General features: G+C 35.3%; 2 protein-coding genes across 4 annotated transcripts; both read right to left on the bottom strand.

Annotated features, from left to right (window-relative positions):
- Positions 1-744: 744 nt before the first annotated feature.
- Positions 745-9780, bottom strand: bicdl2l (bicaudal-D-related protein 2-like). Its single transcript, XM_059351488.1, has 7 exons — positions 9771-9780; positions 9061-9606; positions 7778-7897; positions 5966-6130; positions 3617-3693; positions 3394-3514; positions 745-1632 (listed from the first exon to the last, which is right to left on the bottom strand). Exons 2-7 carry the CDS (start codon positions 9595-9597, stop codon positions 1306-1308), a joined length of 1347 nt encoding a protein of 448 aa, XP_059207471.1. The 5' UTR covers positions 9598-9606; positions 9771-9780; the 3' UTR covers positions 745-1305.
- A 3881-nt stretch (positions 9781-13661) lies between these two features.
- On the bottom strand, positions 13662-22150 carry sumf2 (sulfatase modifying factor 2). Of its 3 annotated transcripts, none has more exons than XM_059351649.1 (9): positions 21797-22150; positions 21550-21718; positions 17897-18011; positions 17403-17447; positions 17160-17310; positions 15910-15965; positions 15748-15832; positions 15436-15577; positions 13662-14906 (listed from the first exon to the last, which is right to left on the bottom strand). In XM_059351649.1, exons 1-9 carry the CDS (start codon positions 21849-21851, stop codon positions 14807-14809), a joined length of 918 nt encoding a protein of 305 aa, XP_059207632.1. In that variant the 5' UTR covers positions 21852-22150; the 3' UTR covers positions 13662-14806. The 3 variants fall into 3 exon arrangements, with proteins under 3 accessions (XP_059207632.1, XP_059207635.1, XP_059207633.1); XM_059351652.1 differs by having other exon boundaries at positions 21550-21694; positions 21797-22145; XM_059351650.1 differs by having other exon boundaries at positions 21550-21697; positions 21797-22145.
- Positions 22151-23602: the final 1452 nt, after the last annotated feature.

A 23602-nucleotide genomic window follows, 5' to 3' on the forward strand; every position in this document is an offset into this window, starting at 1 on the left:
AACTGCAGACATTGAAGGATTTAAAGTGTTGACTCATTTATTTTTTATTTACAACAATATTTAGAGAAATGAAGTGTAAAAGCATTTAAGTGTTACATTACATGGCTCATTTATGATCAGTTATATTACATACATAAAGATCCAAAGCAGGTTTTCCCCAAAAACTCATGAAAGACCCTGCAGATGTTTTAAGACGTGAGAAATAATCTGCTTGGAATAATAATTTAAGGTTTTTCCATAAAGAGGTTCATAATAACTATGAATATGTAAATGTTGTTCATGTCAGAAGTTTATCTGCCGGAGTCAAGATGTCCCGATCTGAGACTCAGATTAACTAATTAATCAATTGTTTTTTCTTAGTTAAGAACATTTACCTTCTAGCAAAAAGATCCATCAGATTAAACAATAAATCAACTGATTAATTGATTGCTTGGGTAATTTATCAATTGATTAATTAATGGTCTTGAACGATCTTGATAAAAAAAAAAAGTCCATGCTGTGAGTTAGTTTCCCTTGCACAAATTTAGCCTAACTTTTTTTTAAATTTCAAAATAGTTTGTTATTAAATTCTTCCCAATAACATATCACAACATGTTTGGTACCAATGGATTTGAAAAAAAAGTCATCATAAAAAATGTGGTAGGAAATAGAAAAAGATCCGTTCGGATGCAGAGAACAGAACTATTCTGTTGGACTGATTTTAATGTAGGGCTGCAACTAACTATTATTTTCATTATCGATTAATCTGTCGATTATTTAAACGATTAATCGATTAGTTGTTTGGTCAAACAAATGTTGAAAAATATCAATCAGAGTTTCCCAAACCACAAGATGACGTCCTCAAATCTCTTGTTTTGTCCACAAACCAAAGAGATATTCAGTTTGTCATAAAAGGAACAAAGAAACCAGAAATATTCACATTGAAGAAGCTGAAATCAGAGAATTTGGATTTAAGTCTTTTTTTAAAAACTGCTAAACCAATTAATGATTATCAAAATAGTTGGTGATTAATTCAATAATTGATTATTATTGTTGCAGCTCTATCTTAGTCATTTTAATGCACTTGAAGTGTCCACAGTGCAGTTAAACTGTCTATAAAAAAGAAGTATCTGATGGTGACTGGTTGGGATCAGGACATCCCTGCTGCAGTGACAAGTCTCAGTGTTTGTGCAGCGGAGTTCTCAGGTTTCCACCTCACACTCGTTTACATTGCATTCTGGGCCATGTGCACGTGTGAAACAGCATCAAGTGTCAAACATGAATGCTGTGCATGTGAATAAACGTTCTCAGTGCAATTTGATGTGTTCAGTCGAGCGATATGACCTGGAAGCCGTCTGGTTCGGTCCCCACTGCGTCCTGCTCCTCCTGCCGCCCGGTCCTCCTCCTCAGCTTGTCCCTCCAGTTGCTTTTGGTCCCGGTGGAGGGAGGCGTGCCGGGAGTCGGGGGGGCGGCGGCTGCAGATCGGGGGACAAAGATCTGGTTGGAGTTGGTGGTGGGAGCGGCGGGCGTGGGCGGCCGCTGGACGGACGGCTTGTTTCTCCGGAGGATCCCCAGACGGGACGGCTTCCTCTGAGCCTGCTCCGCCTGCTGCTGCTGCTGCAGCTGCTGCTGGATGATCAGCTGGACGTCCTCCTGAGGACATAAACTCACTGTTAGACACACTGACTAAAAAAAAAATCTCAAACTTAAAATCTACAAGCAGAGATCAGACATTTGAAAAAGAGAGGCAAGAAAAATGTGAGGATAAGTATTTTAAATCTGTGAAAGAGAGATCTTTGTTTTCATTTGTCTTTTAAAAAATTGAGAAAAATGTTCTTTCTGCCTTTGTGATGAAAAAAATAATAATTTAAGTTATTATGATGAGGAACTTTCTCTTAACCTGACTTTACAAACATTTTTAGGTCAGAAAAGTAAGGACAGTAATGGATTTTTAGAGAATTTTATATTCAATTGAACCCAAAATCTACATTCCTCTCCACCTACATGGCCGACGTGTCCGTGATGAGAAACACAAAACATTGAAATTGAATGAATGAATCCAGAACTTTGTTGAGAAGTTATTCTACTTTAGTCCTTTATTCTCTTATTTATCTTTTTATAATAAGAGTGGCTGGAATATTCATAATTTAATGTTTGCCCTAAATGTACCAACTCTAGTGGTTTTTTTTTGGTGACTATTGAAAAAAAAAAAAAAAAAGGGTTATATTGCATTCCTCCACTAGAGGTCAAGGGAACTGTGTTCATTTATTTATTTTAGGCAAAATTGTCCTGATGAAGGTCTAGCAATAACTGTCCGTTTTGCAAAGACAGAAAAAACAGCTGCAGCTGCACTGTAAAAAAAAGTTATTTTACAGAAATGTTCTGTTTTGTTTGTTTTTCCTGTTTTTGTGCAAATGCCATAAAAAGGTTAATTACTTTTATTTCCATAGAATAACCATAATCATAAAATAAAAGTTGAAATCTGTACATTGATATAATGGGACATTATAGATAAACATTTTTCACAGTATTATTAATTTGCATAATGGTCTTGAATGTAAAATTACAGTGAATTCACTATAAAAATAAAAAAATTACAGTAAACTTTAAATTGAATGTTTAACCCTCTGGAGTTCATGAAAGCGCCGGAGAGCCCTGCTGTCAGCTTCTCTCTAAAGTTCTGGCTTTTCCAGAAGTTTCCATGTCCGCTTTAACCGAGTCAACTCTTTTTCAGCAAAGGTTAAAACCACCTCGACCAAATTTAACAGGATTCTACATTTTGCAGAGATTTTGCAGTCTGCATTCAGCATTTCAATGCATTTTATGCAGTCTTTTGTGTGTTTATTGCAATTTTTGTATTTTCTTGTTTTTTGTCATTTTTTGTATAATTTTTATGTGTGATTTTTGTCTTTTTTGTGTGTTTTTTTGTCATTTTATTGTGTTTTTGTGTTCAAAATGTTGATCCAGTAAGTCAAAATGAAAAAATAATAATCAGGTCATATAGGTGAGGTTGTGCTGAAAACAATGATACCAACGTGACATGGTGAACACTTTTTAGATTGTTTGTGCAGGCAGAATGAAAAGGAGTCAAAAACCAACAGAATAGCCCCAAACTCCAAAGGGTTAAAAATATGTAAAAACACTCACTGTCATATTAAAGTTTATATATATATATATATATATATATATATATATATATATCTCACACACTCTCTGTCACACACACACACACACACACACTCTGCATGTGCTCAATAACGTGTGTACATTTAATTATAACGTGTTTGTTGTAGCTGAACACTAAGTAATGTGTGATTACTGTGTCTTGCATTATAATTGTCTGTTATAATTGTGTCTGTTTTGCTCAGGGCGACTCCACATGTCTCGTGTGATTGTTAAAAGCTGAAGTGTTACCTTCCAGGACTCCAGCTCCAGCGACAGCTCCAGGCGTTTCTGCACGGCCTCCAGCAGCTGGTTGTTCAGCAGCATCAGCTCCGTTTTGCTCCGCAGCAGCTCGGCCTCCATCGCCTTCTTCCTGCACGAACAACCACACACTCTTTAAAATACATTCACGTCCGTCCGCTTCCTTCTTCTTCCTCAGAAATCCTGATTCATGCGTTATTTAGACACTACTCACTTCTCTATGGCGTCATCTCGGTCCCGTAGCGCCTGCTGCAGGACGCCACTGTCCACCGCTCCTTTCCCTGATTTGGACTTTTGGTTGAAGCAGAAAAGGAGGCAGGTTATTGACTTGCTCTCAGATACAGCAGAAACCAAAAAGATGTGATAGTCATGTGTAAACCTGTCTAACCACATATCAGGAGAACACGTGGGCCTCCTGCGTGATATCTTTGTGCTGGCTCACAGTATTTTAACTGCCTTAGTGACGATTTAAATTCCTCACTGTGCTGCCAAAGAATGCATGAAGAAGTCTTCAGGTATTTGATAAACTTTAAACTGGGTGGGTGCTATGACTAATATCACTTTAAAGGAACACTTCCACTTAAAATGACACTTATTCACCCTGTGTAACCTGGAATTATTGATGAAATCTTTGTTTTTCTCACATGCCTTCAAGTAGTGTTGGGACAATGAAGGTTCGTGAAGCATTTATTTTTACATTTATTTTTGACCCCACCAGATGGCGGTCCTGGTTTTAAAGAAAAGGCTTCAGCAATGATAATTGTGTGTTTTCACCTTTGTTAAACAAAGAGCGCCATCTCAGGCTCTGCTCACAAAGCATTGTTGTCCCAACACTAGCTTCAAGGTTTATTTATTTTTGTTTATTTATTTCAGGCGATAAATGTATTTCTTGTATGTTGCACGAGGTGTCTCTAAAAACAAGATAAAAACAGTAAATCTGAGGGAAATGATCTTGCTGCATGGATAGATAATTTCACTTGACAAGATTTCTTAAATTAAGATTATTAAATCTAGAAATAAGCATGTTGAACGCTTAAAATAAGAAATGAACTCTTAAAACAAGAGAAATTAAAGCTGCAAGCAGCGATGAACTGTCCCAGTACTGACAATTATTTGTTTCTTACCAAGATAAAAAAAAAGTTTCGAATTAGAAGTGTTACATAATTTATCTTGTTTCCTCTTTTGATCTTTATCTGTAAAATGAATGTGCAAAGTTTTTCCTCTTTAGAGCTTCTGTTACTCACCCTGTGCAACCCTGAATTCTTGATGTAATCTTTGCTTTTCTCTCACACTTGAAGGAGGATAAATAATACAAAAAACGAAGGACATTCTTTATGGATTAAAGTAAATGGGGGCCATGTTTAACATCAGCAAAACTATATAGAAATATTAACTTACAAGCTCTAACAGGACTTGTCCAGTAAAGTCTCATTTATGCAGTCGTTTGCTCAGTGTTCCCAAACAATTTCTGCAAAAACCTTACTATTTAAAACACCTCTACCACAGGTGCACTGAGTCTATGAGGAAGCGTGAATACATTTTGACATTTTAAGTTTCTGCAAACCACAGATAACCTCAAATATCCATATTTTTAAACCAAATGTATGCTTAATATGAACTTTTTTGAACCACTGCTGCTATTGTAATTGTGACACGTGACTGCAGTCGTTAAAACTTTCTGCAAACACGTGGCAGCTGCAGTTTTAAACACTGAAGAGACTCTGTAAGAAGTTATGTCTGTAATAAAGTCTAATTCTGTTTAAATAACCTTAACTTAGTGGTTTTGGTGGCTAACTTTACTTTAAATAACCTTAACTTAGTGGTTTTGGTGGCTAACTTTACTTTAAATAACCTTAACTTAGTGGTTTTGGTGGCTAACTTTACTTTAAATAACCTTAACTTAGTGGTTTTGGTGGCTAACTTTACTTTAAATAACCTTAACTTAGTGGTTTTGGTGGCTAACTTTACTTAAAGAGACAGAAAACCAGCATCCAAACACCCTTTGGCCGAGTCACTGATCCTCGTAAAACTTAATTTTATAAATCCTGATTTTAATCTCTTGGTCTTTTGTGTACTTTAAATTATGTTTTCGTCAATCAAACTGCTTGTATCTGAGTTTTTAAAAGTTCTTCATAAATAAAGATTATTATAGTTATTATTAATATTGTTATTATTATTATAGTTGAGACTTGGATGATACTCCTCGAGCATGAGAGTTTTTAGAACGGGTGTTTTGATTTAGTTTTGCTGATGTTTAATGCAGCTTATTTAGTTCAGTACATTAACAGTCTACAGCATTTTAAGAATCTCAGTTCCCTGTGGAGGAATGCAAGAAAAACAAAGTTTTCTTTAAGACTTCAAGGGAACACAGGGTGTCTTATTAATGTACAAATGTTTCCTAACTGTTCCTGTAATACACTTGTGATTTCTGTTGTAAATAATGAGTGACCTCTGTCACCTCTCTGGCTGTTGTGTGCAGAGCAAACATCTTTTGTGGCTTCAACACTAAACTGTGCTGACTGCGGCTGATAAGCAGCGTTATGTGAGCGGGCGTGGTCCTCACCTGTATGGTGTGGTTGATGGCCAACTCTCGGGCCACGTTCTGCAGCTGGCCCAGCGCTGCGTCCAGGTGCTTCCCCCCCAGAGACGGAGATGGAGACGGGGGGCTCGACTCCGACTCGGTCAGCGGGCGCAGCAGCCGCAGCACGGACAGAACCTCCTCCGTCACCTGACAGGGAAATAATCATACCCAAAACAAGAAATAAATAGAAAAAGAGATCCAAGAGACTGCAATATATATATATTATATATATATATATATCTTTATACAGTCTATGATATATATATATATATATATAAATATAATCTGTATATTATATATATATATATATATATATATATATATCCATTTAAGATATGTTTTTCAATAATAATTTAAAGTAAAACAATATTATAAAGTAAAACAATTATTGTTTATATTTTTAATAAAAGTAATTTACTTTTATTACGGTATTTGCACTTAATATAGAAAAAAAACTCCAAGAAAAATCATGTAGAATTATACAGTAAATTTTTGAGAAATATTTTTTTCTACACAGTAAAAAAACAGAAAAAATTTTGGCAGCAAAAGTTGCTTGGGGGGGATTTTTTTTTTTTAAATTCACTGTAATATTTTACAGGGTTATCTACACAAGTCCAAATGCCATAATATGCCATAATAAGGATGAAAAAATATATAAAATATAAATATCTGGTAACACTTTACAATAACCAACTAAGTGATGTTTAACCATTTACAAAGTGCGATACATATTTAATCTTTAAATGTTTTCAACCAATTTCTTAAATGTATATGTACAATTTCAAAATTATTAACATACTTGGAATGGAATTAAAAATGTTAAAATGAGTGCAACTAAAACTATTAATAAACTATTAATTACATATAATTGTTTGTTAATGGTAAAGTAACTATAAACTTACATTAATATACCATCTATTTGTGATTTATAAATAATGTAGTTAGTTAAACATTAATAAATCATGTATTCACCATTCTAAATGGCCTATATACGGTTTATAAATGATGATAAAACATTAACTATAAACTGTTTACCATTTATAAATGATGGTTATTGTAAAGTGTTACCAAATATTTATATTCTAAAAATAAAAATACTTGATTCATACTGCTGATGTTTACCTAATTGACTGAAAAGCATCTATAATGTTTCATTTGTTTATATACGTTATAGTTTTTTTTTTACAGTATAATTTAATTAATTAATGTCTGAATGATTAATTACAGTGAATTCTATGAAAATATACAAAAAATACTCACACACAATCATATTGCTGAATGTAAAATTAAGGGAACTTTGTTACACTTGCCATTATATTAAAGTAAAAAAAAAAATTATTATTTTTCATTCATTACATTTTATTTTTATTTTTATTTTTATTTTTATTTTCAATACAGATATTTACTGTATATTATCTGGATTTTTAAGGGAAAAAAAATCTGAAATTTACTGTATAATTCTACATGATTTTTCTTGGAGTTTTTTTTTTTTATTAAGTGTAAATACCGTAATAAAAGTAAATTACTTTTATTAAAAATATAAACAATAAAATTAAGGCAACTTTCTGCTACACTTGCCATTATATTAAAGTAAAAAATAAAATATTATTCATTACATTTTTATTTTTATTTTCAATACAGATATTTACTGTATATTATCTGGATTTTTACAGAAATGATCTGTAACACAACAGTTGTTCATTGGTATTTAACAATAAGTGTTTGTTACTGTTTTTTCATGATATTTTTGACTATTTTTGATGATTTTTTCCCAGTGTGTGTGTGTGTGTTTACCCTCTCTCTGTCCTGGCTCCAGCCCGCTCCGTCTCGTTTCTCCTGCAGTTTGTCCACCTGAGCTTTGAGCTTGATGCTGCGTCTGCGGGACAGCTCCACCTCTCTGCGCACTTCTTTAAGCTGCAGACAACAAACAATATCAGCTCATCTTCTCTCTGCTCAGCACATAATTGCACACTGTGACATTTTCACACAGTGTAAACAGAAACTGCTATTCTAGATTCCTGAGTGAAACTGTAGACAAGAAATCCAGTCGTACCGGCTGCAAACATGCATGCACAAATCATCTTTAAACACTCAAAAACATTCACACTCATAACCACAAATCAAACTGTGTTATCTTCAGCTGTAAAATCGTGAAAGTGTTTATTGACATCAAACTCAAAAGAGGGAGAAGTAATCAGATTACTTCACTGCAGTAAAAATAGTAGTATCACACTCTGAAATGACTCCACTACAGGAAAAGTCCTGCGTTCAAAACTTGTTAAATATTCTTTAATAAAAACATTTTATTTTAAAAAGCAGCCATCTGAGTTCCTCTTTTATTTTCATTCCAGCTCAGAAACTCTTTAAGGGCTCATTTTAACTACTTAATATGCTATTTTGAGTTATAATTTATAACTTTTATAATTTTTTTTCATGTTAAATCTCGACCCTGAAAAGTAACATAAAGTAAAGTTGTCAGCTAAATGTAGCGGAGTAAAAAGTACAATATCTGCCTGTAAAATGTGGTGGAGTAGAACTATAAAGTTACATAAAATGGAAATACTCAAGTAAAGTACATGTGCTTAAATCTTAAATGATTTAAAAGAAAGCAGTAAATCCTCACACATGAGAATCTCCTAATGGAAAGCTTTTGCATTAAAAACAACAAACAATTAAAAAGATGCTTGTTAATTTTCTGAGATGTTTTGTTTGCAAAAATCTTCTTTTGCAAAGTAACTAAAACTGTGTAGTGGAATAAAGTACAATAAGTACAATATTTACCACTAAAATGTAGTGTAGTAGAAGTATAAAGTTAGTAAAACCAAGTGCAGAACTTGAGTAAATGTACTTAGTTACATTCCACCACTAAAAAAACTTTCATTTAAGGTTATTTTGCAGCAGTTAGTGATTTCTTTGCTTCTTTATTTTGTGTTTTAAACGGTCCTGAGTGACAGTTAGGATGGCCTCCTCCCTGAATTACAGGTTTTTTCTGTTTGGCTGGCCTGTTTGCAGCAGCAGAAAGATGACACCAACAACAAAAAATGTTAAAACGTGACAAGTAAAAAGGGATGTGTTACCGTGTCTGAGACGTGTCCCACCGTCCTGCGTCTGCTGAGCGGCCGGCCGCTGTTGATCAGGTCTGGTAGAGACGTCCTGGTGATGTAGCTCGTCTGGTAGGAGCTCCCATCGTCTCCATCCATGGCGTCGGAGCCTGAGGCCTCCCCGCTCCTCTGAGAGGACAGCTCCCCTGGAGTGTCCTTCTCCTCGGACGAGGACACGCTCCTGTCTTCATCCGCCAGCTCCTCTCCTCCAAAATCCTTTAAATTTAACTCGGTGATGAGGCATGAGTGGCTCCTCAAGTCAGAGCAGCTTCCCTCATCCGAGACCAAGTCCTCCGGCTCCGAGTCGTCCTCAGGTTCTGTAATGGTCTCGGAGACTTCAGGTTCTGGTTCAGGTTCAGGCAGGACCGTGCCTCTGTAAGGTGTGGACCTGGTCCGGAGCGAGCCCAGCTGTCTGTCCTCCAGCCGGGTCAGGGAGGAGTAGAGCTGCTCGCTGGTGGTGAACTGAGGTCTCAGCCTGTCGTTGAGCACAGAGAACGGCTGGCTGAAGTCCATGATGGCTCACTGGAAGTGTCAAGAAGAAGAAGAAGAAGAGTCGATTAAAGCATCTGGAGACTGTCAGGACAAATATAGACAGCACAGAGCTAGACTGAAAGAAAAGAAGGGAGGGAGACAAAAACAGAAGAATGTCTCCAAACTGGTTTTTCCTGAGTGGCGTGCGTCCTCACAGGGAGGCGACATGACATGATTTGATGTCACAGGAGGCCGTGGCTTCGTGTGGCTTCGTGCGCCTTCTTGTGGGTTTCTCTTCCTCCTTTCAGCTGCTGTACAAACACATGACGTGCAAACATACCAGAGCTGCAGGGGACAAAGGGAGGAGCCGACGGGCCTCTCACACAGACACATTGTTCACATCTGACGCAGTACTCCTGATTTCACCTGCTGCTTCATCACACGCAGCAGATATACACAGTAAATAAACAGACAGGGAGTAAACACAGAGCAGAGCAGAGACTGTAAGCACAGAAAACAACTCAACAAGTTTTCATCAATAAGTCCAGTCTGACTGATTTATTGGCCTCTTATAAACTAGGGTTGTCAAAAGTATCGATACTCAAAAAAGTATCGGTGTATCCGGATACAATACTCATTTTCAAAAGTATCAAGTATCTGAAGCTTTTTATCATAGTTGCAGTTTCTTTTTGCACAACTGTTTTTTACTATAAATATTTAACCTGTGGTTCTGTTCATTTTTACATGTTGCATTTTTCTTGTTAATAAGAATATTTCTGTTAAATTTTGGGGTCTTTGTTTTTATCCTTGTGGAATCGAAAATGGTATCGAGTATCGAATATTTTCCTGAGTATCTGTATCGAGTTGAAAATTTTAGTATGAGACAACCCTATTATAAACACATTCATGTTTTTCTTCTGCACATATAATGCAGAAAAGGACTTGAGGTGATTTAGAAAAGGTGTTTATATTATTTTTATTTATTCTTTAATTAAATGATTAAATAAAGCATACTGAACACACTAAATTGTTTTTTATTTTATTATTACATTTTCCTTTGGCTCATATGGCTGATATTTACTTAGCCATTTTGATCTATTTATTTAAATAATCAGAAACTGATAAAAAATATTTATTTTTTATTTTTTTTAAATTATCTCAACAATTGACTTGTGAACAAAAATGACCGGTGTTTATTTAGCTATTTATTTATTTTTATTTAATCTATAATACTAAATACTGAAAAACATACACTGATGTTTAATTATATATATATATATATATATATATATATATATATATATATATATATATATATATATATATATATATATATATATATATATATATACACACACATATATATATTCATTTATTTTTTATTTCAATCTTCAGCAACTGACTGATTCTGAATGTACAGTTCTGGTGTTGATTTAGCTATTTATTTTTCATTTTTTTACTATTAAAATGGTTTGCAATCCCTGAAAAAATAGTTCTGATTCTTATTTAGATTTTTTTAATTCTTATTTTTCCAGAATTGCTTGACAATGTGCTACATTGTATGTATAATAATGTTAAATATTCTTTAATACAATTATTTAATTTTAAAAAGCAGCCGTCTGAGTTCCTCCTTCCTTCCTTTATGGAACCTTGTTTTGTTGATCAGTAAATGTTTCCAGTCGAGCTCAGCTCACACGGGTTATTTCCTTCCAGTCATTCATTTATTTTTGGAAATTAAAATGTTTGGGGAAAACACCAGTTTCAGTAATTCTGTGGAGGAGTGAGCAGTTAGTGACACATCACCACGTCCTGTTTCATAACTCCACACGCTGAAGTCTGTGCTGCAGAAAAAGGAAGTTTAGATTTTTAATTCATGCACTTTGATTTAAAGGTTGCAGCCAATAAACTGCACACCATTTATCAGTGATTTCACTGTCAAATAAACAAACATTTCCAGTTTATTTCCTTGTTTCAGAGCTCCACATGCTGCTCTCAGCCTTACATTTCATCACGTTTAATTTTAATTTATGTCACGTTTTTCTCTCTGCTGTTTATCATCTCATTAAACTTTAATTATAGTGATTTTACTTAGAGCTGAGCAGAAGTAGGTCACAGCTTATTAAAGTGGGTGGAGCTTCAGAGGAAGACTGTTGTTGTTCTCCTTATTGTAAACAGGTCCAACTTTATGAGATTGTGTGGTTAACTTTCTCTGCAGTGTTTATAGATCAGGTGATCAGGTTTTTAGTCTCATATTCAGCCTGCAAGACTTTTTTATTAACACAGAAAGATTATTGTTTCATTGTTGTCTCGACTCTTGTGCAGAAAGTTTTCAGTTGTTTCAGTAAGATTTTAGGAAAAACTGTTATTAACTGAATCCAAAAATATCTCATATACTAATATCCTAAAATAGTTTGAGGCGGACGTGTGGACAGGTGGAGGGAGACATGTGGACAGGGGGAAGTGTGGACAAGGGGAAGTGTGGACAAGGGGTGATGTGGACAGGGGGACGTGAGGACTTTTATACATTTCTAACCACTTTTAAGCAGTGCCACGACTTCACAATGTTTCTGTTGTTTCATTAACTTTTCAAGGAAAAGGGTTATTTAAAAGAATAAAAAATGCAAAGAAAATGTATAAAGAAGAGAATAAATTCCAATAAATCAAAATAGGTTGATTTATATTCAATATGGGAGAAATATTGTTACACTTTTGGCAAAACTCTCCACCATGAAGCAAATATTACGGGTCCTGCACCTTTTCAAGCACTTTTCAAGCTTTTCCAGCATTTTCCAGCTGTAATGTTCAGTGTTTAGAGTAAGTTAGAAAAGAGGAGAAAAATTATATTAATTATAAAAATGGAATTTGGACACTTATTTTGCCTCCTACACTGATTGATATTGCAGTTATTTCTGTTGTTTCAGGGATTATAGCCATTAACAAGATTGAAAAAAGTTACATTATTGAAAGAAAATATTTCATGAAGAGAACTAATTCTTAACATTTGTCGGAGCAGGTTGGTTTATCGACTAAACTCTGCACCAGAAAGTGAATCATTTCAACTTTTGGACTCAGTTTTTCCAGTGTGGGCCGATCTAAAAGTCTCTAAGCATCCAGATTATGAATCCCTGCAAACTGTTGTGTAACACATGCAAATCTGCCCGTCCTGTTTACATCACAACACAAACTAGCAGCAAACTGGAGTTGTGATACAAACAGTTTGTAACAGAATGAGTGAATGAGCCGAGAGAGAAAACAACAAGACAAAGAGCGGATTAAACCAGACTCATTCACTCTCCGCTCACAGAAAATACTCGAAAGAAAGAAAGAAAGAAAGAAGGAAGAAGGAAGAAGAAGAAGAAGATTTTTAAACAGCAGTTGGCACATAACAAAACAAACAGTTACTTATTCAAAAAATCAGTTTAAAAATTATTCCAGTTCTCCACTGATCACCCAGTACAAAAGCTCTTTACGAGTCTGTCCCTACGAATCAGGTAGATTGATATTTTGGCTTCTCCAATTAAAAAGTTTAGGAGTTGACACGTTTCTCTTTCTGTCTTTTTTTGTCTAACTCCACAAATAAAACCAGGGATAGTGAAAATGACACCAAATAGGTTAAAAACATGATTTAAAACATTAAATTCCTGTCAATCTCCTGCACTCAGTAAAAACATTAAAAAAAATTTTCGGTCAGACTACAGAAAGGGCATTTATTTAACACACTGTGATTAAAAAGGTATAAAGGCATTGGTTGCAATGGTGCCATGTAAAATTCTCCATTGGAGAACTAACTCTCTTTTTAAAGGAGGTTTGTACCAGGGTTATTATAGTTAACGAAAACTAACGAAATCTAGAATTGAAATTTTTTTTTTGTTAACTGGAATAAAAATAAAAACAAGAGTTTTAAAAAAAAAACGATAACTAACTGAAACTGTATTGTGTGGTTGCAAAACTAACTAAAATGATAGTGAAAATGTCCTTCGTAGAAGCAGAAGAAGAACTTCATACTTACTTAGTCAGCAAGTGTCTTCATTCAAGCTGTAAAGTTATCTTCAGTAAAATGTGCATAACTAACTTACAGAAAAAACACTAACAAGGAACTTTCATTCTTTTAAAAAAAAGTTTATTTCTTGGATGTTAGTTATTAGTAAGTTTGTGTTTATTCTTTAAATTCTCCACAGGAGAAATTCAGCTTCAGTCATCAAAGTTCATCGTTAGTAAATTACAAACTTGGTCCCTTTTTGGTGGTTTAAAAATACATTATTGTATTTTTCAGTGCAGAGAAGATAATTTTTTCTGCTGACTGATACTGTCACAATATTTTGGTGACAATTCCATTCATGTGCTGCGATTTTTGCAAATAAGGCGATTCAATATTGTGACTTTTATGCAATTTTTTGTTACATTTTCAACTCTAGAGCATGTAAAGATTGACACATATTTTCAAAAATAATGCACATAACACATCTGACTTATTCTGACTAGGGCTGGGCATATATCCATATAAAAGATATATCGATATCATTTTAAATGTGATATGGAATTAGACCATATCGCATATATCGATATAGTTCAACTTTGCACTGTGATCCTTGCTCCAGGCAAGCTGTGGCTTTTATTTAAGATATTTTTTTATTTAAATGTGCACTTTATGGAGCTTGGATTTAAACAGTTATATATATATACAGTATTTATGTTCACTTAAACAAACAGTTTCAATAAAACTACTTGTGACATGTCATATTTGACTTTGACTGAACATTTGCTCCCACTTTGCGATATCGGGATATATATTGTATATGGATATTCAGCCTAACTATATCGGGATATGACTTTTGGTCCATATCGCCCAGCCCTAATTCTGACTTATTTCAGCAGCATCAAGAATAAACTGCAGAGAAAAGTAGAAATAAAATGAAGATACTTTTTGAAGTAAAGTTCTCATCAGTGTTTTCATCCATTGAATTTTTTTTGTTGCAAAAAATATCACCCAGACAGCCACATATTGACCTTCTATTATTATTATTATTAATTACTATTCAAAATGAGTAAAATCCTATTCAATTGTAGAGTCGTGTTTCTCTGAACATTCTGAAGATTCTCACGAGAAAAGATTGATGGAGACGATCTTCCTGTGATGAAAGTTTTCTCTTGAATTTAAACCAACGTCTGATTCTTTCTGCAATCGACCAGCTGCACAATCATGTGTGACGAGTTGATACCAGTTTATATTTCTCACTTCTTGTTTTTTCCTCTACAGCTCAGTGTTGTGCTTGTTCTTCCCTCCGTGTCCTTCGCTGGCAGCACACCTGAAGCCCAGGTTATCAGAGGCCGAGTCAGGAGTGTTTCCCATCCTGCAGACAGTGTTTCACATGTTTAGTCTGATTAATAAATCAACATGTGTGGTCATATAAACCAGTCGACTTCAAATTTAACCAAATATTTAAATTTTTAATCCTAAAATAGTTTGAGGTGGACGTGTGGACAGGGGGACGTGTGGACAGGTGGACAAGGGGACATGTGGATGGGGGACATGTGGGCAGGGGGACGTTTGGACAGGGGAAGTGTGGGCAGGGGGACGTGCGGGCAGGCACTTCCTGATTTGCCACCTTGCTCAGACCCGGAGGTTGCCGCCTGGTGTAGACAAGGGGACGTGTGGACAGGTGGATGTGTGGACAGAGGGACGTGTGGACAGGGGGACGTGTGGACAGGGTGACATGTGGGGAGGGGGACGTGTGGACAGGCACTCCCTGATTTGCCACCTTGCTCAGACCTGGAGGTTGCCGCCTGGTGTAGACAAGGGGACGTGTGGACAGGTGGATGTGTGGACAGGGGGACGTGTGGACAGTCACTGTGAGGACCCAGACTGCAGAATCAGCTTACCTGGTTGTGATTCGAGCCTTGTGATTGGCCGAGCCGTCCACCGTGTCGATCCAGGAGCCGCCACGCAGCACGAACATCGTCTGAGCTGCAGGAAACGGCGAGGACGTCCACTCCCACGTGTTCCCCAGCAGGTCATACAGGCCTGCAGGAGGAACCACTGATTATATTCCACATAGAGTTTTCTTTCCACCTGATAGGATGAATGAAATGTTCCTCTCTTTGGTTTAACATGTCTGTCTGTTAATCCCAATAAAAGACATCTCAATTATCATGCAGCACGCTTCATCTTATGTCATCTCTTGATGAAGTTACCGTAGCTGTTCTGTGGAGGGAATGCTGTGACAGGAGAGACTCCGTGGTATCCGTCCTCTGCTGTGTCTCCATCTGGAAACGATCCCTACAACACACACAACATTCACTCATTACAAAGCCTTGTTTTATTTTAGACATTATGCATTAGAGTTGAAGTCTGACCTGCCACAGGTTGGTTCTGCTGCTCTGGAACTTGTTTCCCCACGGATACGTCCGACCTGCAACCAAAGAAGCAAGACGGAAAGAAAAACATTTAATTATACAGCAAAGGTCATGAAAACGAGTCTGTATTTACTCTTTAAGTCGTGTAGAGATGATGCAAATTAAGACACAGTTCAACTGTTGGATGGATGTCAGACAAGAGTAGATGTGGAAGAAGAAAGTAAAAAACTCTCTCATAATGTTGGCAGTATTTATTCATGTGTTCAGTGTCTAATAATAATAATAAATTGTATCAATATAGCGCTTAAAAAGGAACTCAAAGACAAAACAAAAAAAATAAACAGAGGAAACAAAAATGGTCTTAAAAAACAGTTGTAACAGCTGCAGGCAGTAAAAGTAACAATATAAAGCTACGAAAGGAGACCAGGGGCCGGATTCACAAAGCATTCTTAAGATTAAAAAAATGCTTCTTAAGTGCCACTTTTTTCTTGACCTTGCTCTCAAGACAAAATTTAAGAAGAGTTGGTATTCATGAAGAAATTTTCATCTTTTCTTTAATCGTTTTCTCAACTTTCTTCTTAAGTTTTTTTCCTAAGATAGAACTTGAGAACAAATGAGATGCTTGAAAACAAAGTTCTTAGATTTCTTCTCAACTTTAAGAGACTTTAAGAGAAGCCCTCAGCAGCCTTAAAACAGCTACAGTGAAAAGAGAAGTCTTGATATGGATTTACTTGAACAAATTTGTGTGACATTTATTTGATTTCTTTAATATTTAGTTTAGACAATGTGTTAACAACTTTTGCTCATTGAAGTTGGTCAGAGTAGTTTTTTTTATGAATGTGTCACATAAAGATTATTTTGGCAGTTGACATATAATTGATGTCCTTTCAGTCTGTGTGACATCCTAGATTACACTACAATGTACTCTTAGTAAATCACAGTGTTCATCACAGTAAATCACAGTTGTTGTAGTCGATACTACTAAATTAATCACTATGAACATATAATTTAAGTAGGCCAAGTTACTGAAACCACGCGAGTGATCTTAAGTTAAAAATATAAGAACATCCTGAGTGAGAAAACTAAGATGTTCCTAAGACATACGACAAATCTCAAGAAAAAAATGGTGAATAGCATTTAAGAACATTATTAGGAACATTCTAGTTTCTTTGTTAAGAATTTTCTTAAGTGTTATCTTAAGAACAATTTTTTGTGAACAATTTCTGGGACTAACGGAGGACGGCCTGTACCTTGCAGCCCTCCTCGTGCAGCCCACTCCCACTCCTCCTCAGTGGGAAGTCTCTTGCTCTTCCAGCTGCAGAACGCCTGAGCGTCGTTCCAGCTCACCTGAACCACCGGGAAGCCCAGGCGCTCCCGGATCCCTGAGCCAGGTCCTGCAGGCTGAGCACAGAGCGGCAGAGAAGGAAACACAGGCGGGAAGTGAAGGAATGTTGGGAGAGAAACAAATAAAATATATAAAGACTGAGACTCACCTGCCTCCAAGACACTCGCTCCACAGGCAGCCACCAGGGAGCAGACTGCAGGACAGGAGAGGAACTAATTATTCACAAGTGGTAATAATTAATATTCATAACGTGTGTTTTATTGAGAAGTGGTTACAGAATGAAGGACATGAGAACAAATAACTGCACATACAACAAGTCGTGTCAGTATAAACAAAGAGGCAAAAAAATGGAAAGCACCAGAAAATGGTAAATGTACTGAATTTCCATTTGTTTTTTGAGGTTTAAATTGATTTTATTTAAGGTTTACACCCAGTTTCTTTTCAGAATTGAATTTTATAAATCCAATTACATGTGAAAGACAAACAAACAAATCTTTCAAGAGCCAAGAAATATTGTTAGTGAGTAGAAACAGAAAAACGTAATTTATCCTCCTAATAAATAATCCTTTAATATTGAACTGATAGACAAATAACAATTATGTTGTGATTAATTTTCTTAAATATGAATTAAAAAACCTTTACCTCGATCCTCTGTGTGACTTTGCTTTTCAGCTCCTCCGGCACAAAGTCCTGAAACACGAAACTCCAACCAAACGTCTCGGCTTCAGTTTTGTATTTCTTGGCTCTGACAAAGTCTCTGTGGTGAACAAAGAGTCAGCTTTATGGCTTCATATTTATTTTCAAACACTCCTAAAAACTCTCTGAACCCGGGTTTGTAAAGTACTAAAAAGATCAACGTTGAGTTTGAATTCTCTGACTTTCCTTGATGGATCATAAGTAACCAAAACAAAGCTTAAAATAGTGATATTTCTGTCAGAATCACTTTATTCCACATGTGTCATTTAAAATGTGTCCAAAAATAAAGGATCCTCACGAACCGGATCCTGATAAAAACATTAAATTCTGCTCCTCGGAGACACTGTGAAGACATGATTGATTCTGCCGAGATCACGGTCTCGGCAGAACGGTCACGTGACAAATATTCACTAAAAATAAGTTTACACAGAGCAGAGAGGAGAGGACAGGAGCGGCTGAAACATGACAATACTTCAATGTGTACAATATGTGGAGAAACTGTTTTTGGTCATTTTATGTATTTTTTTTGTGGTCATTTTGTGTCTTTTTGGTGATGTTACATCTTTTTGGTAATTTTGTCTTTTTTTTTTTTACAATGTTCTTTTCTTCTCTTTTATTCATGAAACTTGTGGGCACTTGGAAAATAATTGCATATAAAAATCACTTTTTTCCCCCCAATGTATTCCATTTGATTTATTAAAAAAAATATTTATCAGATAAATTCAACTTGTGTTTTTTCTTTTCAGGAATCAGAAATAGTTTATTGATCCTGGGGAAAATTGCTTTCCTTACAGTTGCTGCTGTAAATAGAAATAGAAATAAGTAAGAATACAAACAAAATAAAGATTAAAAAAGTGCACCGTACAAAATATAAAACAACAATATGAAATACAAACGAAACAAGTCTTAAGTAAATAGAGGTATGTAGAAATAGAAATAAAAATAACTTCCTGTTTCTTTATCTTGTATGTGAACATGTTTAAAAACAAAAACAGATAAAAGCAAACAGGCCTTAAGCACAATGATGTAATGAACATAAGAAAGAAAAACCTTGATGTCAGTCAAGGCGCTTAAATCTAAAGAGTTCATGTTTGAAAAGGAAGACATTTGAAGTTAAAAGAGATATGTACAAATATATGTATTTCTAGAACAGTGTAACTAAGTGTGATATATATTTAAAGATTTTATGATATCATTATAACATTATAACTTCTCGCCATGATTGTGCTGATTCTAGGACTTATAGATTTTATATACTGTAGTGAATTACAAGGACACAGTGAGTAAAATGTGCTAAAAAAAAAAAAAAAAACACAAAAAAGGCCCTAAATCTGCTTGTTGGGGTTCAGAGCAGAGGAAAATATAAGTATAAGTTCATAAAATGAATTTTATATTCAGTAGGCTATTCAGTTTCATGATCCTAAAAACCCAGAGTGTCCCCCATACCAGGATGGTTGGACCCAACCTGTCATATGCCACCTGGCATTTTTACTACATTAGTTTGAATCACTACATTTTAGTGATGAGAAATATCTGCATTAACCCTTAATAGGGCACTCATTGAAATACTTGCAAATTCCTAATTTCAACCCTAGAGAATATTATAAGATATTACATACAGCCAGAATGTGTAAAAAAAAAACAAAAACAAAAAAACATACGGACCGGGGGAGGGGCGTAATATTTGAGAAAAAAATTACAAATTTGTAAGAAAAAAATCTCAAATTAATGGTAAAAAAGTTTACAAGATTAAAGTGGCAAATCTACGAGAAAAAATTTTGCCGATTTATGAGATTTAAAGTGGTGAATCTGCGAGAAAAAAGTTGTTGTTTTTTCACTTTTTTCTCATAAATCTGTGACTTTTTTCACACAGATTTGCCACTTTTAATCTCTTAAATCTGCAACTTTTTTTCTTGTAAATTTGCCACTTTAATCCAGTAACGTAGCCTGATCTTTGCTGATTAGCTGAAAGAAATCCATGTGGTTCTACGACCTCACAGAGAGACATGGGGACCACATTTAGATATCCACTGAAGTTACCAAATATAGTTCTTCGCCCGATAAAGGGTTAAATTTAGTCATGGATTATTAACATTTAAAATGTTTGAAATAGGTTTTTTTTTTCAAATGTTTGAATTTTGTATTTGTTTATCAGTTCCAAAGTTTAATAAATCAGACACTGATGGCACAGCGCTCTGTTTTTAACCCATGAGAACCCAGACAGTTATCCTAGTGGCAACCTCTGCCTGGAAGCTCCTTTGTTTCATTGGCTTTGGGACACTAGGTAGTTTACAGTCATGGCAGTAGATCAACCATGCATTAACAAGACCTAACACGATTGTAACACATGCATCAAGGAGGTCTACCCCACCCATGAAAGTGTTGTACTTGGCCTGTTGACCTCCACAAATGTCTTGTCTGATTTACTCCAGCGTTGAGCTTTGTCCTCAATTGCACAGTAGGAGGAGATCAGGCTAATATATATATTATATTATATATTTGTTTTATATTAATTTGGTCAGGAAATTTGGTCAGAACAGGTTAAATGCAATATATGGGTCATTGACAAATAAGGGTTGGCAAGATGTCAAATGGTTTAACCACAAAAAATGATAAATATTAAATAATTCATCCACCTACATTGTATTTAAGTGGACTTATACATAGGATTACTTAATTTTAAAAAACATCAAATGAAATTTATATTTTTTATTATTTCTACATTTACACATTTCGTAAATACTGAGTAGAACATATTCTGAATACAACCATTTTTTTCAAAAGTTTTGACAAATTATGTAAAAAAAATATACCATAGTGTTGCAATGTAAACGTGGATTGTATTTTTTCTCATATTGGTTCACATTTATTTCCCTGTATATAATCAGATTTTTATCGGAAAAAAATTACTGGTTCACGTCATTGACCCATATGACACCTTATTAATGGATAAGAATTGTGAAATGGGTTTTGAAATTAGCTACTTTTTCACATTTCTGTTTCCAGTCACAGCCACATTTTGGAGAAGTCACTTCTTGTCACAGTCACATGACCACCACACCAGGGTGTTGAGTATGTGTCGCTTTGGGATTTAATAAGTTTATGTCATTACATTACATTACATGTCATTTAGCAGACGCTTTTGTCCAAAGCGACTTACAATAAGTGCATTCAACCTGAAGGTACTAGACATAGACCACAGGAATCAAGTATGTACATAACTTTAAGAGCTAACTGTCATCGCTAAAGGAGTGCTATATGTTAAAGACGAAAAGAAGAGAAAAGAATAAGAGCTTTTTTTTTTTTTTTTTTATATATATATGTTAGGTGACCATGACATAACCGAGGTATTGTTGGAAGAGATAGGTCTTCAAGCATAAAGCTGAATATGGGAGATTCTAGAACATTTAAAATGTTTGTTACACAGGTGTCACCATGGGTTCTTATGGGTTAAGTCTTTTTTTTTTTTCAACCAAAAATGCTTTGCCCTGGTTAGGGGGTACTTGGCTGAAAACATATTTCACAGGGGGAACATCACTGAACCAGTGGTTCTCAACCTTTTTTCAGAGGGTTAATTGAATATTTTAAGTTATATTTACCTGAATTCAGCATTAGTAACGGGGTATTTATCCATTTCAAAGGGCTGAACTTTGACCTCCCTGCTGGGTGATTCTCCATCTCTCCCATCAGCTGCACTGGTTCCCATTAACATCCTCCCTCCTGGGATATTCACCATCTCATCTGCTGCTGGGAGAGCAAGGAATTCATCTTTATTCAACATTTAATGGGCCTTATATTTGGTAAAATGTATGTTTTGGTATTTTAACATAAAATGTGTTTTCTTACCTGCCACTGCCAGTAAAAACAGCACAAACGTCACAGAAGTCTTTTTAAAGGTCATATTTCTAACAAGGTGGTTTAAACTAACATTAATCTAACATTACGTGCATTTATTAAGCGTTATGCGAACACAAATTTGAGAGTTAACGAGCAAAAAAACTTCTCAAACTTCGATTCAATCAACGGGTACATTTCTTTGTCGGACACATTTCACTGTGGCAACAGAAATTTGTTCAGCCGATACAGCTTCCGTGCAGAAACGGGAATAGAAACGTTCCGCTTTATGTAAATCTTTTTTGTTAAACTATCTTTCACAACTCTTTTTACTCAAAACATATTCATTATGAAGTGTGGTAAAAACAGACAAAAATGATATATAGTAACTCTTGATGTATGCATAAATGATAAGAAAAAATAATATTAACATATAAAAATATTTTTGTTATTGGAACCTTAAGTGGTAATCGGTAATACTAATGTTTAATGTTTCATACAATTATATAAATAAATAAATAAATAAAAGATAAAATATATCTCAGGAGGTTTAAACTCTTAGGTATATGTTTTACATAAATTGGTGGTTTTGTTTTACAACGTTGATTTAAGCTCATATTAATTTTATATTTCGCATATTAATTTAGCGTAATACGAAAACAAATAAGAAAGTTACACTTTTACACAAATTACACCTATTTTAAAGTCTGCATTGGCTACCTGTGCGTTTCAGAATCGATTTTAAGATTCTTTTACTGGTTTATGAAACTCTTAATGGTCTTAGTCCAGCCTATTTATCTGATTGACTTTTATCCTATGGACCCTGGAGGACCCTCAGGTCTTCTGGGAGTCTTTTAATATAACCAAAAGTAAGAACTAAAACCCACGGTGAGGCGTCATTTTCTCACTGTGGTCCATGTTTGTGGAACAGCCTCCTGAAGACCTGAGGCCATCAGAGAGGCTTCAGATCTTTAACAGCAAACTTAACTTATCTTTTTAATTTGGCTTTTACTTGAACCATTTTTAGAGATTTTTCTGCACATAATATTTTAGTGTTATAACATATTTTTTTATTTACTCGCTACTATTTATTAGTATATATATACTGCTCAAAAAATAAAGGTGACACTAAAAATAACACATCCTAGATCTGAATGAACAAAATATTATTAAATACTTTATCAAAAGAATTATCAATGGAAATCAAATGTATTAACCCATGGAGGTCTGGATTTGGAGTCACACTCAAAATTAAAGTGGAAAAACACACTTCAGGCTGATCCAACTTCGATGTAGCCCTTAAAACAAGTCAAAATGAGGCTCAGTAGTGTGTGTGGCCTCCACGTGCCTGTATGACCCCTACAACGCCTGGGCATGCTCCTGATGAGGTGGTGATGGTCTCCTGAGGGATCTCCTCCCAGAGCTGGACTAAAGCATCCGCCAACTCCTGGACAGTCTGTGGTGCAACGTGGAGTTGACCATTGGCTGAGCCTTTGCCATTCTGATTATTCTTCCATCCATTTTGATGGTTTTCTTCCGTTTTCTGCCACATGTCTCTGGTTTTACTCTCCATTTTAAAGCATTGGAGATGATTTTAGCTGAACAGACTATAATTGTTTGCACCTCTCCAATCAACTTTTTAATCAAAGTACGCTGTTCTTCTGAACAATGTCTTGCGACCCATTTTCCTCAGGCTTTCAAAGAGAAATGCATGTTCAACAAGTGCTGGCTTCATCCTTAAATAGAGGCCACCTGATTCACACCTGTTTTTTCACAAAATTGATGACCTCACTGATTGAATGCCACACTATTTTTTTT

This window comes from Centropristis striata, chromosome 15 (assembly GCF_030273125.1).
Source record: "Centropristis striata isolate RG_2023a ecotype Rhode Island chromosome 15, C.striata_1.0, whole genome shotgun sequence".
In the NCBI taxonomy this organism is placed as follows: domain Eukaryota; kingdom Metazoa; phylum Chordata; class Actinopteri; order Perciformes; family Serranidae; genus Centropristis; species Centropristis striata.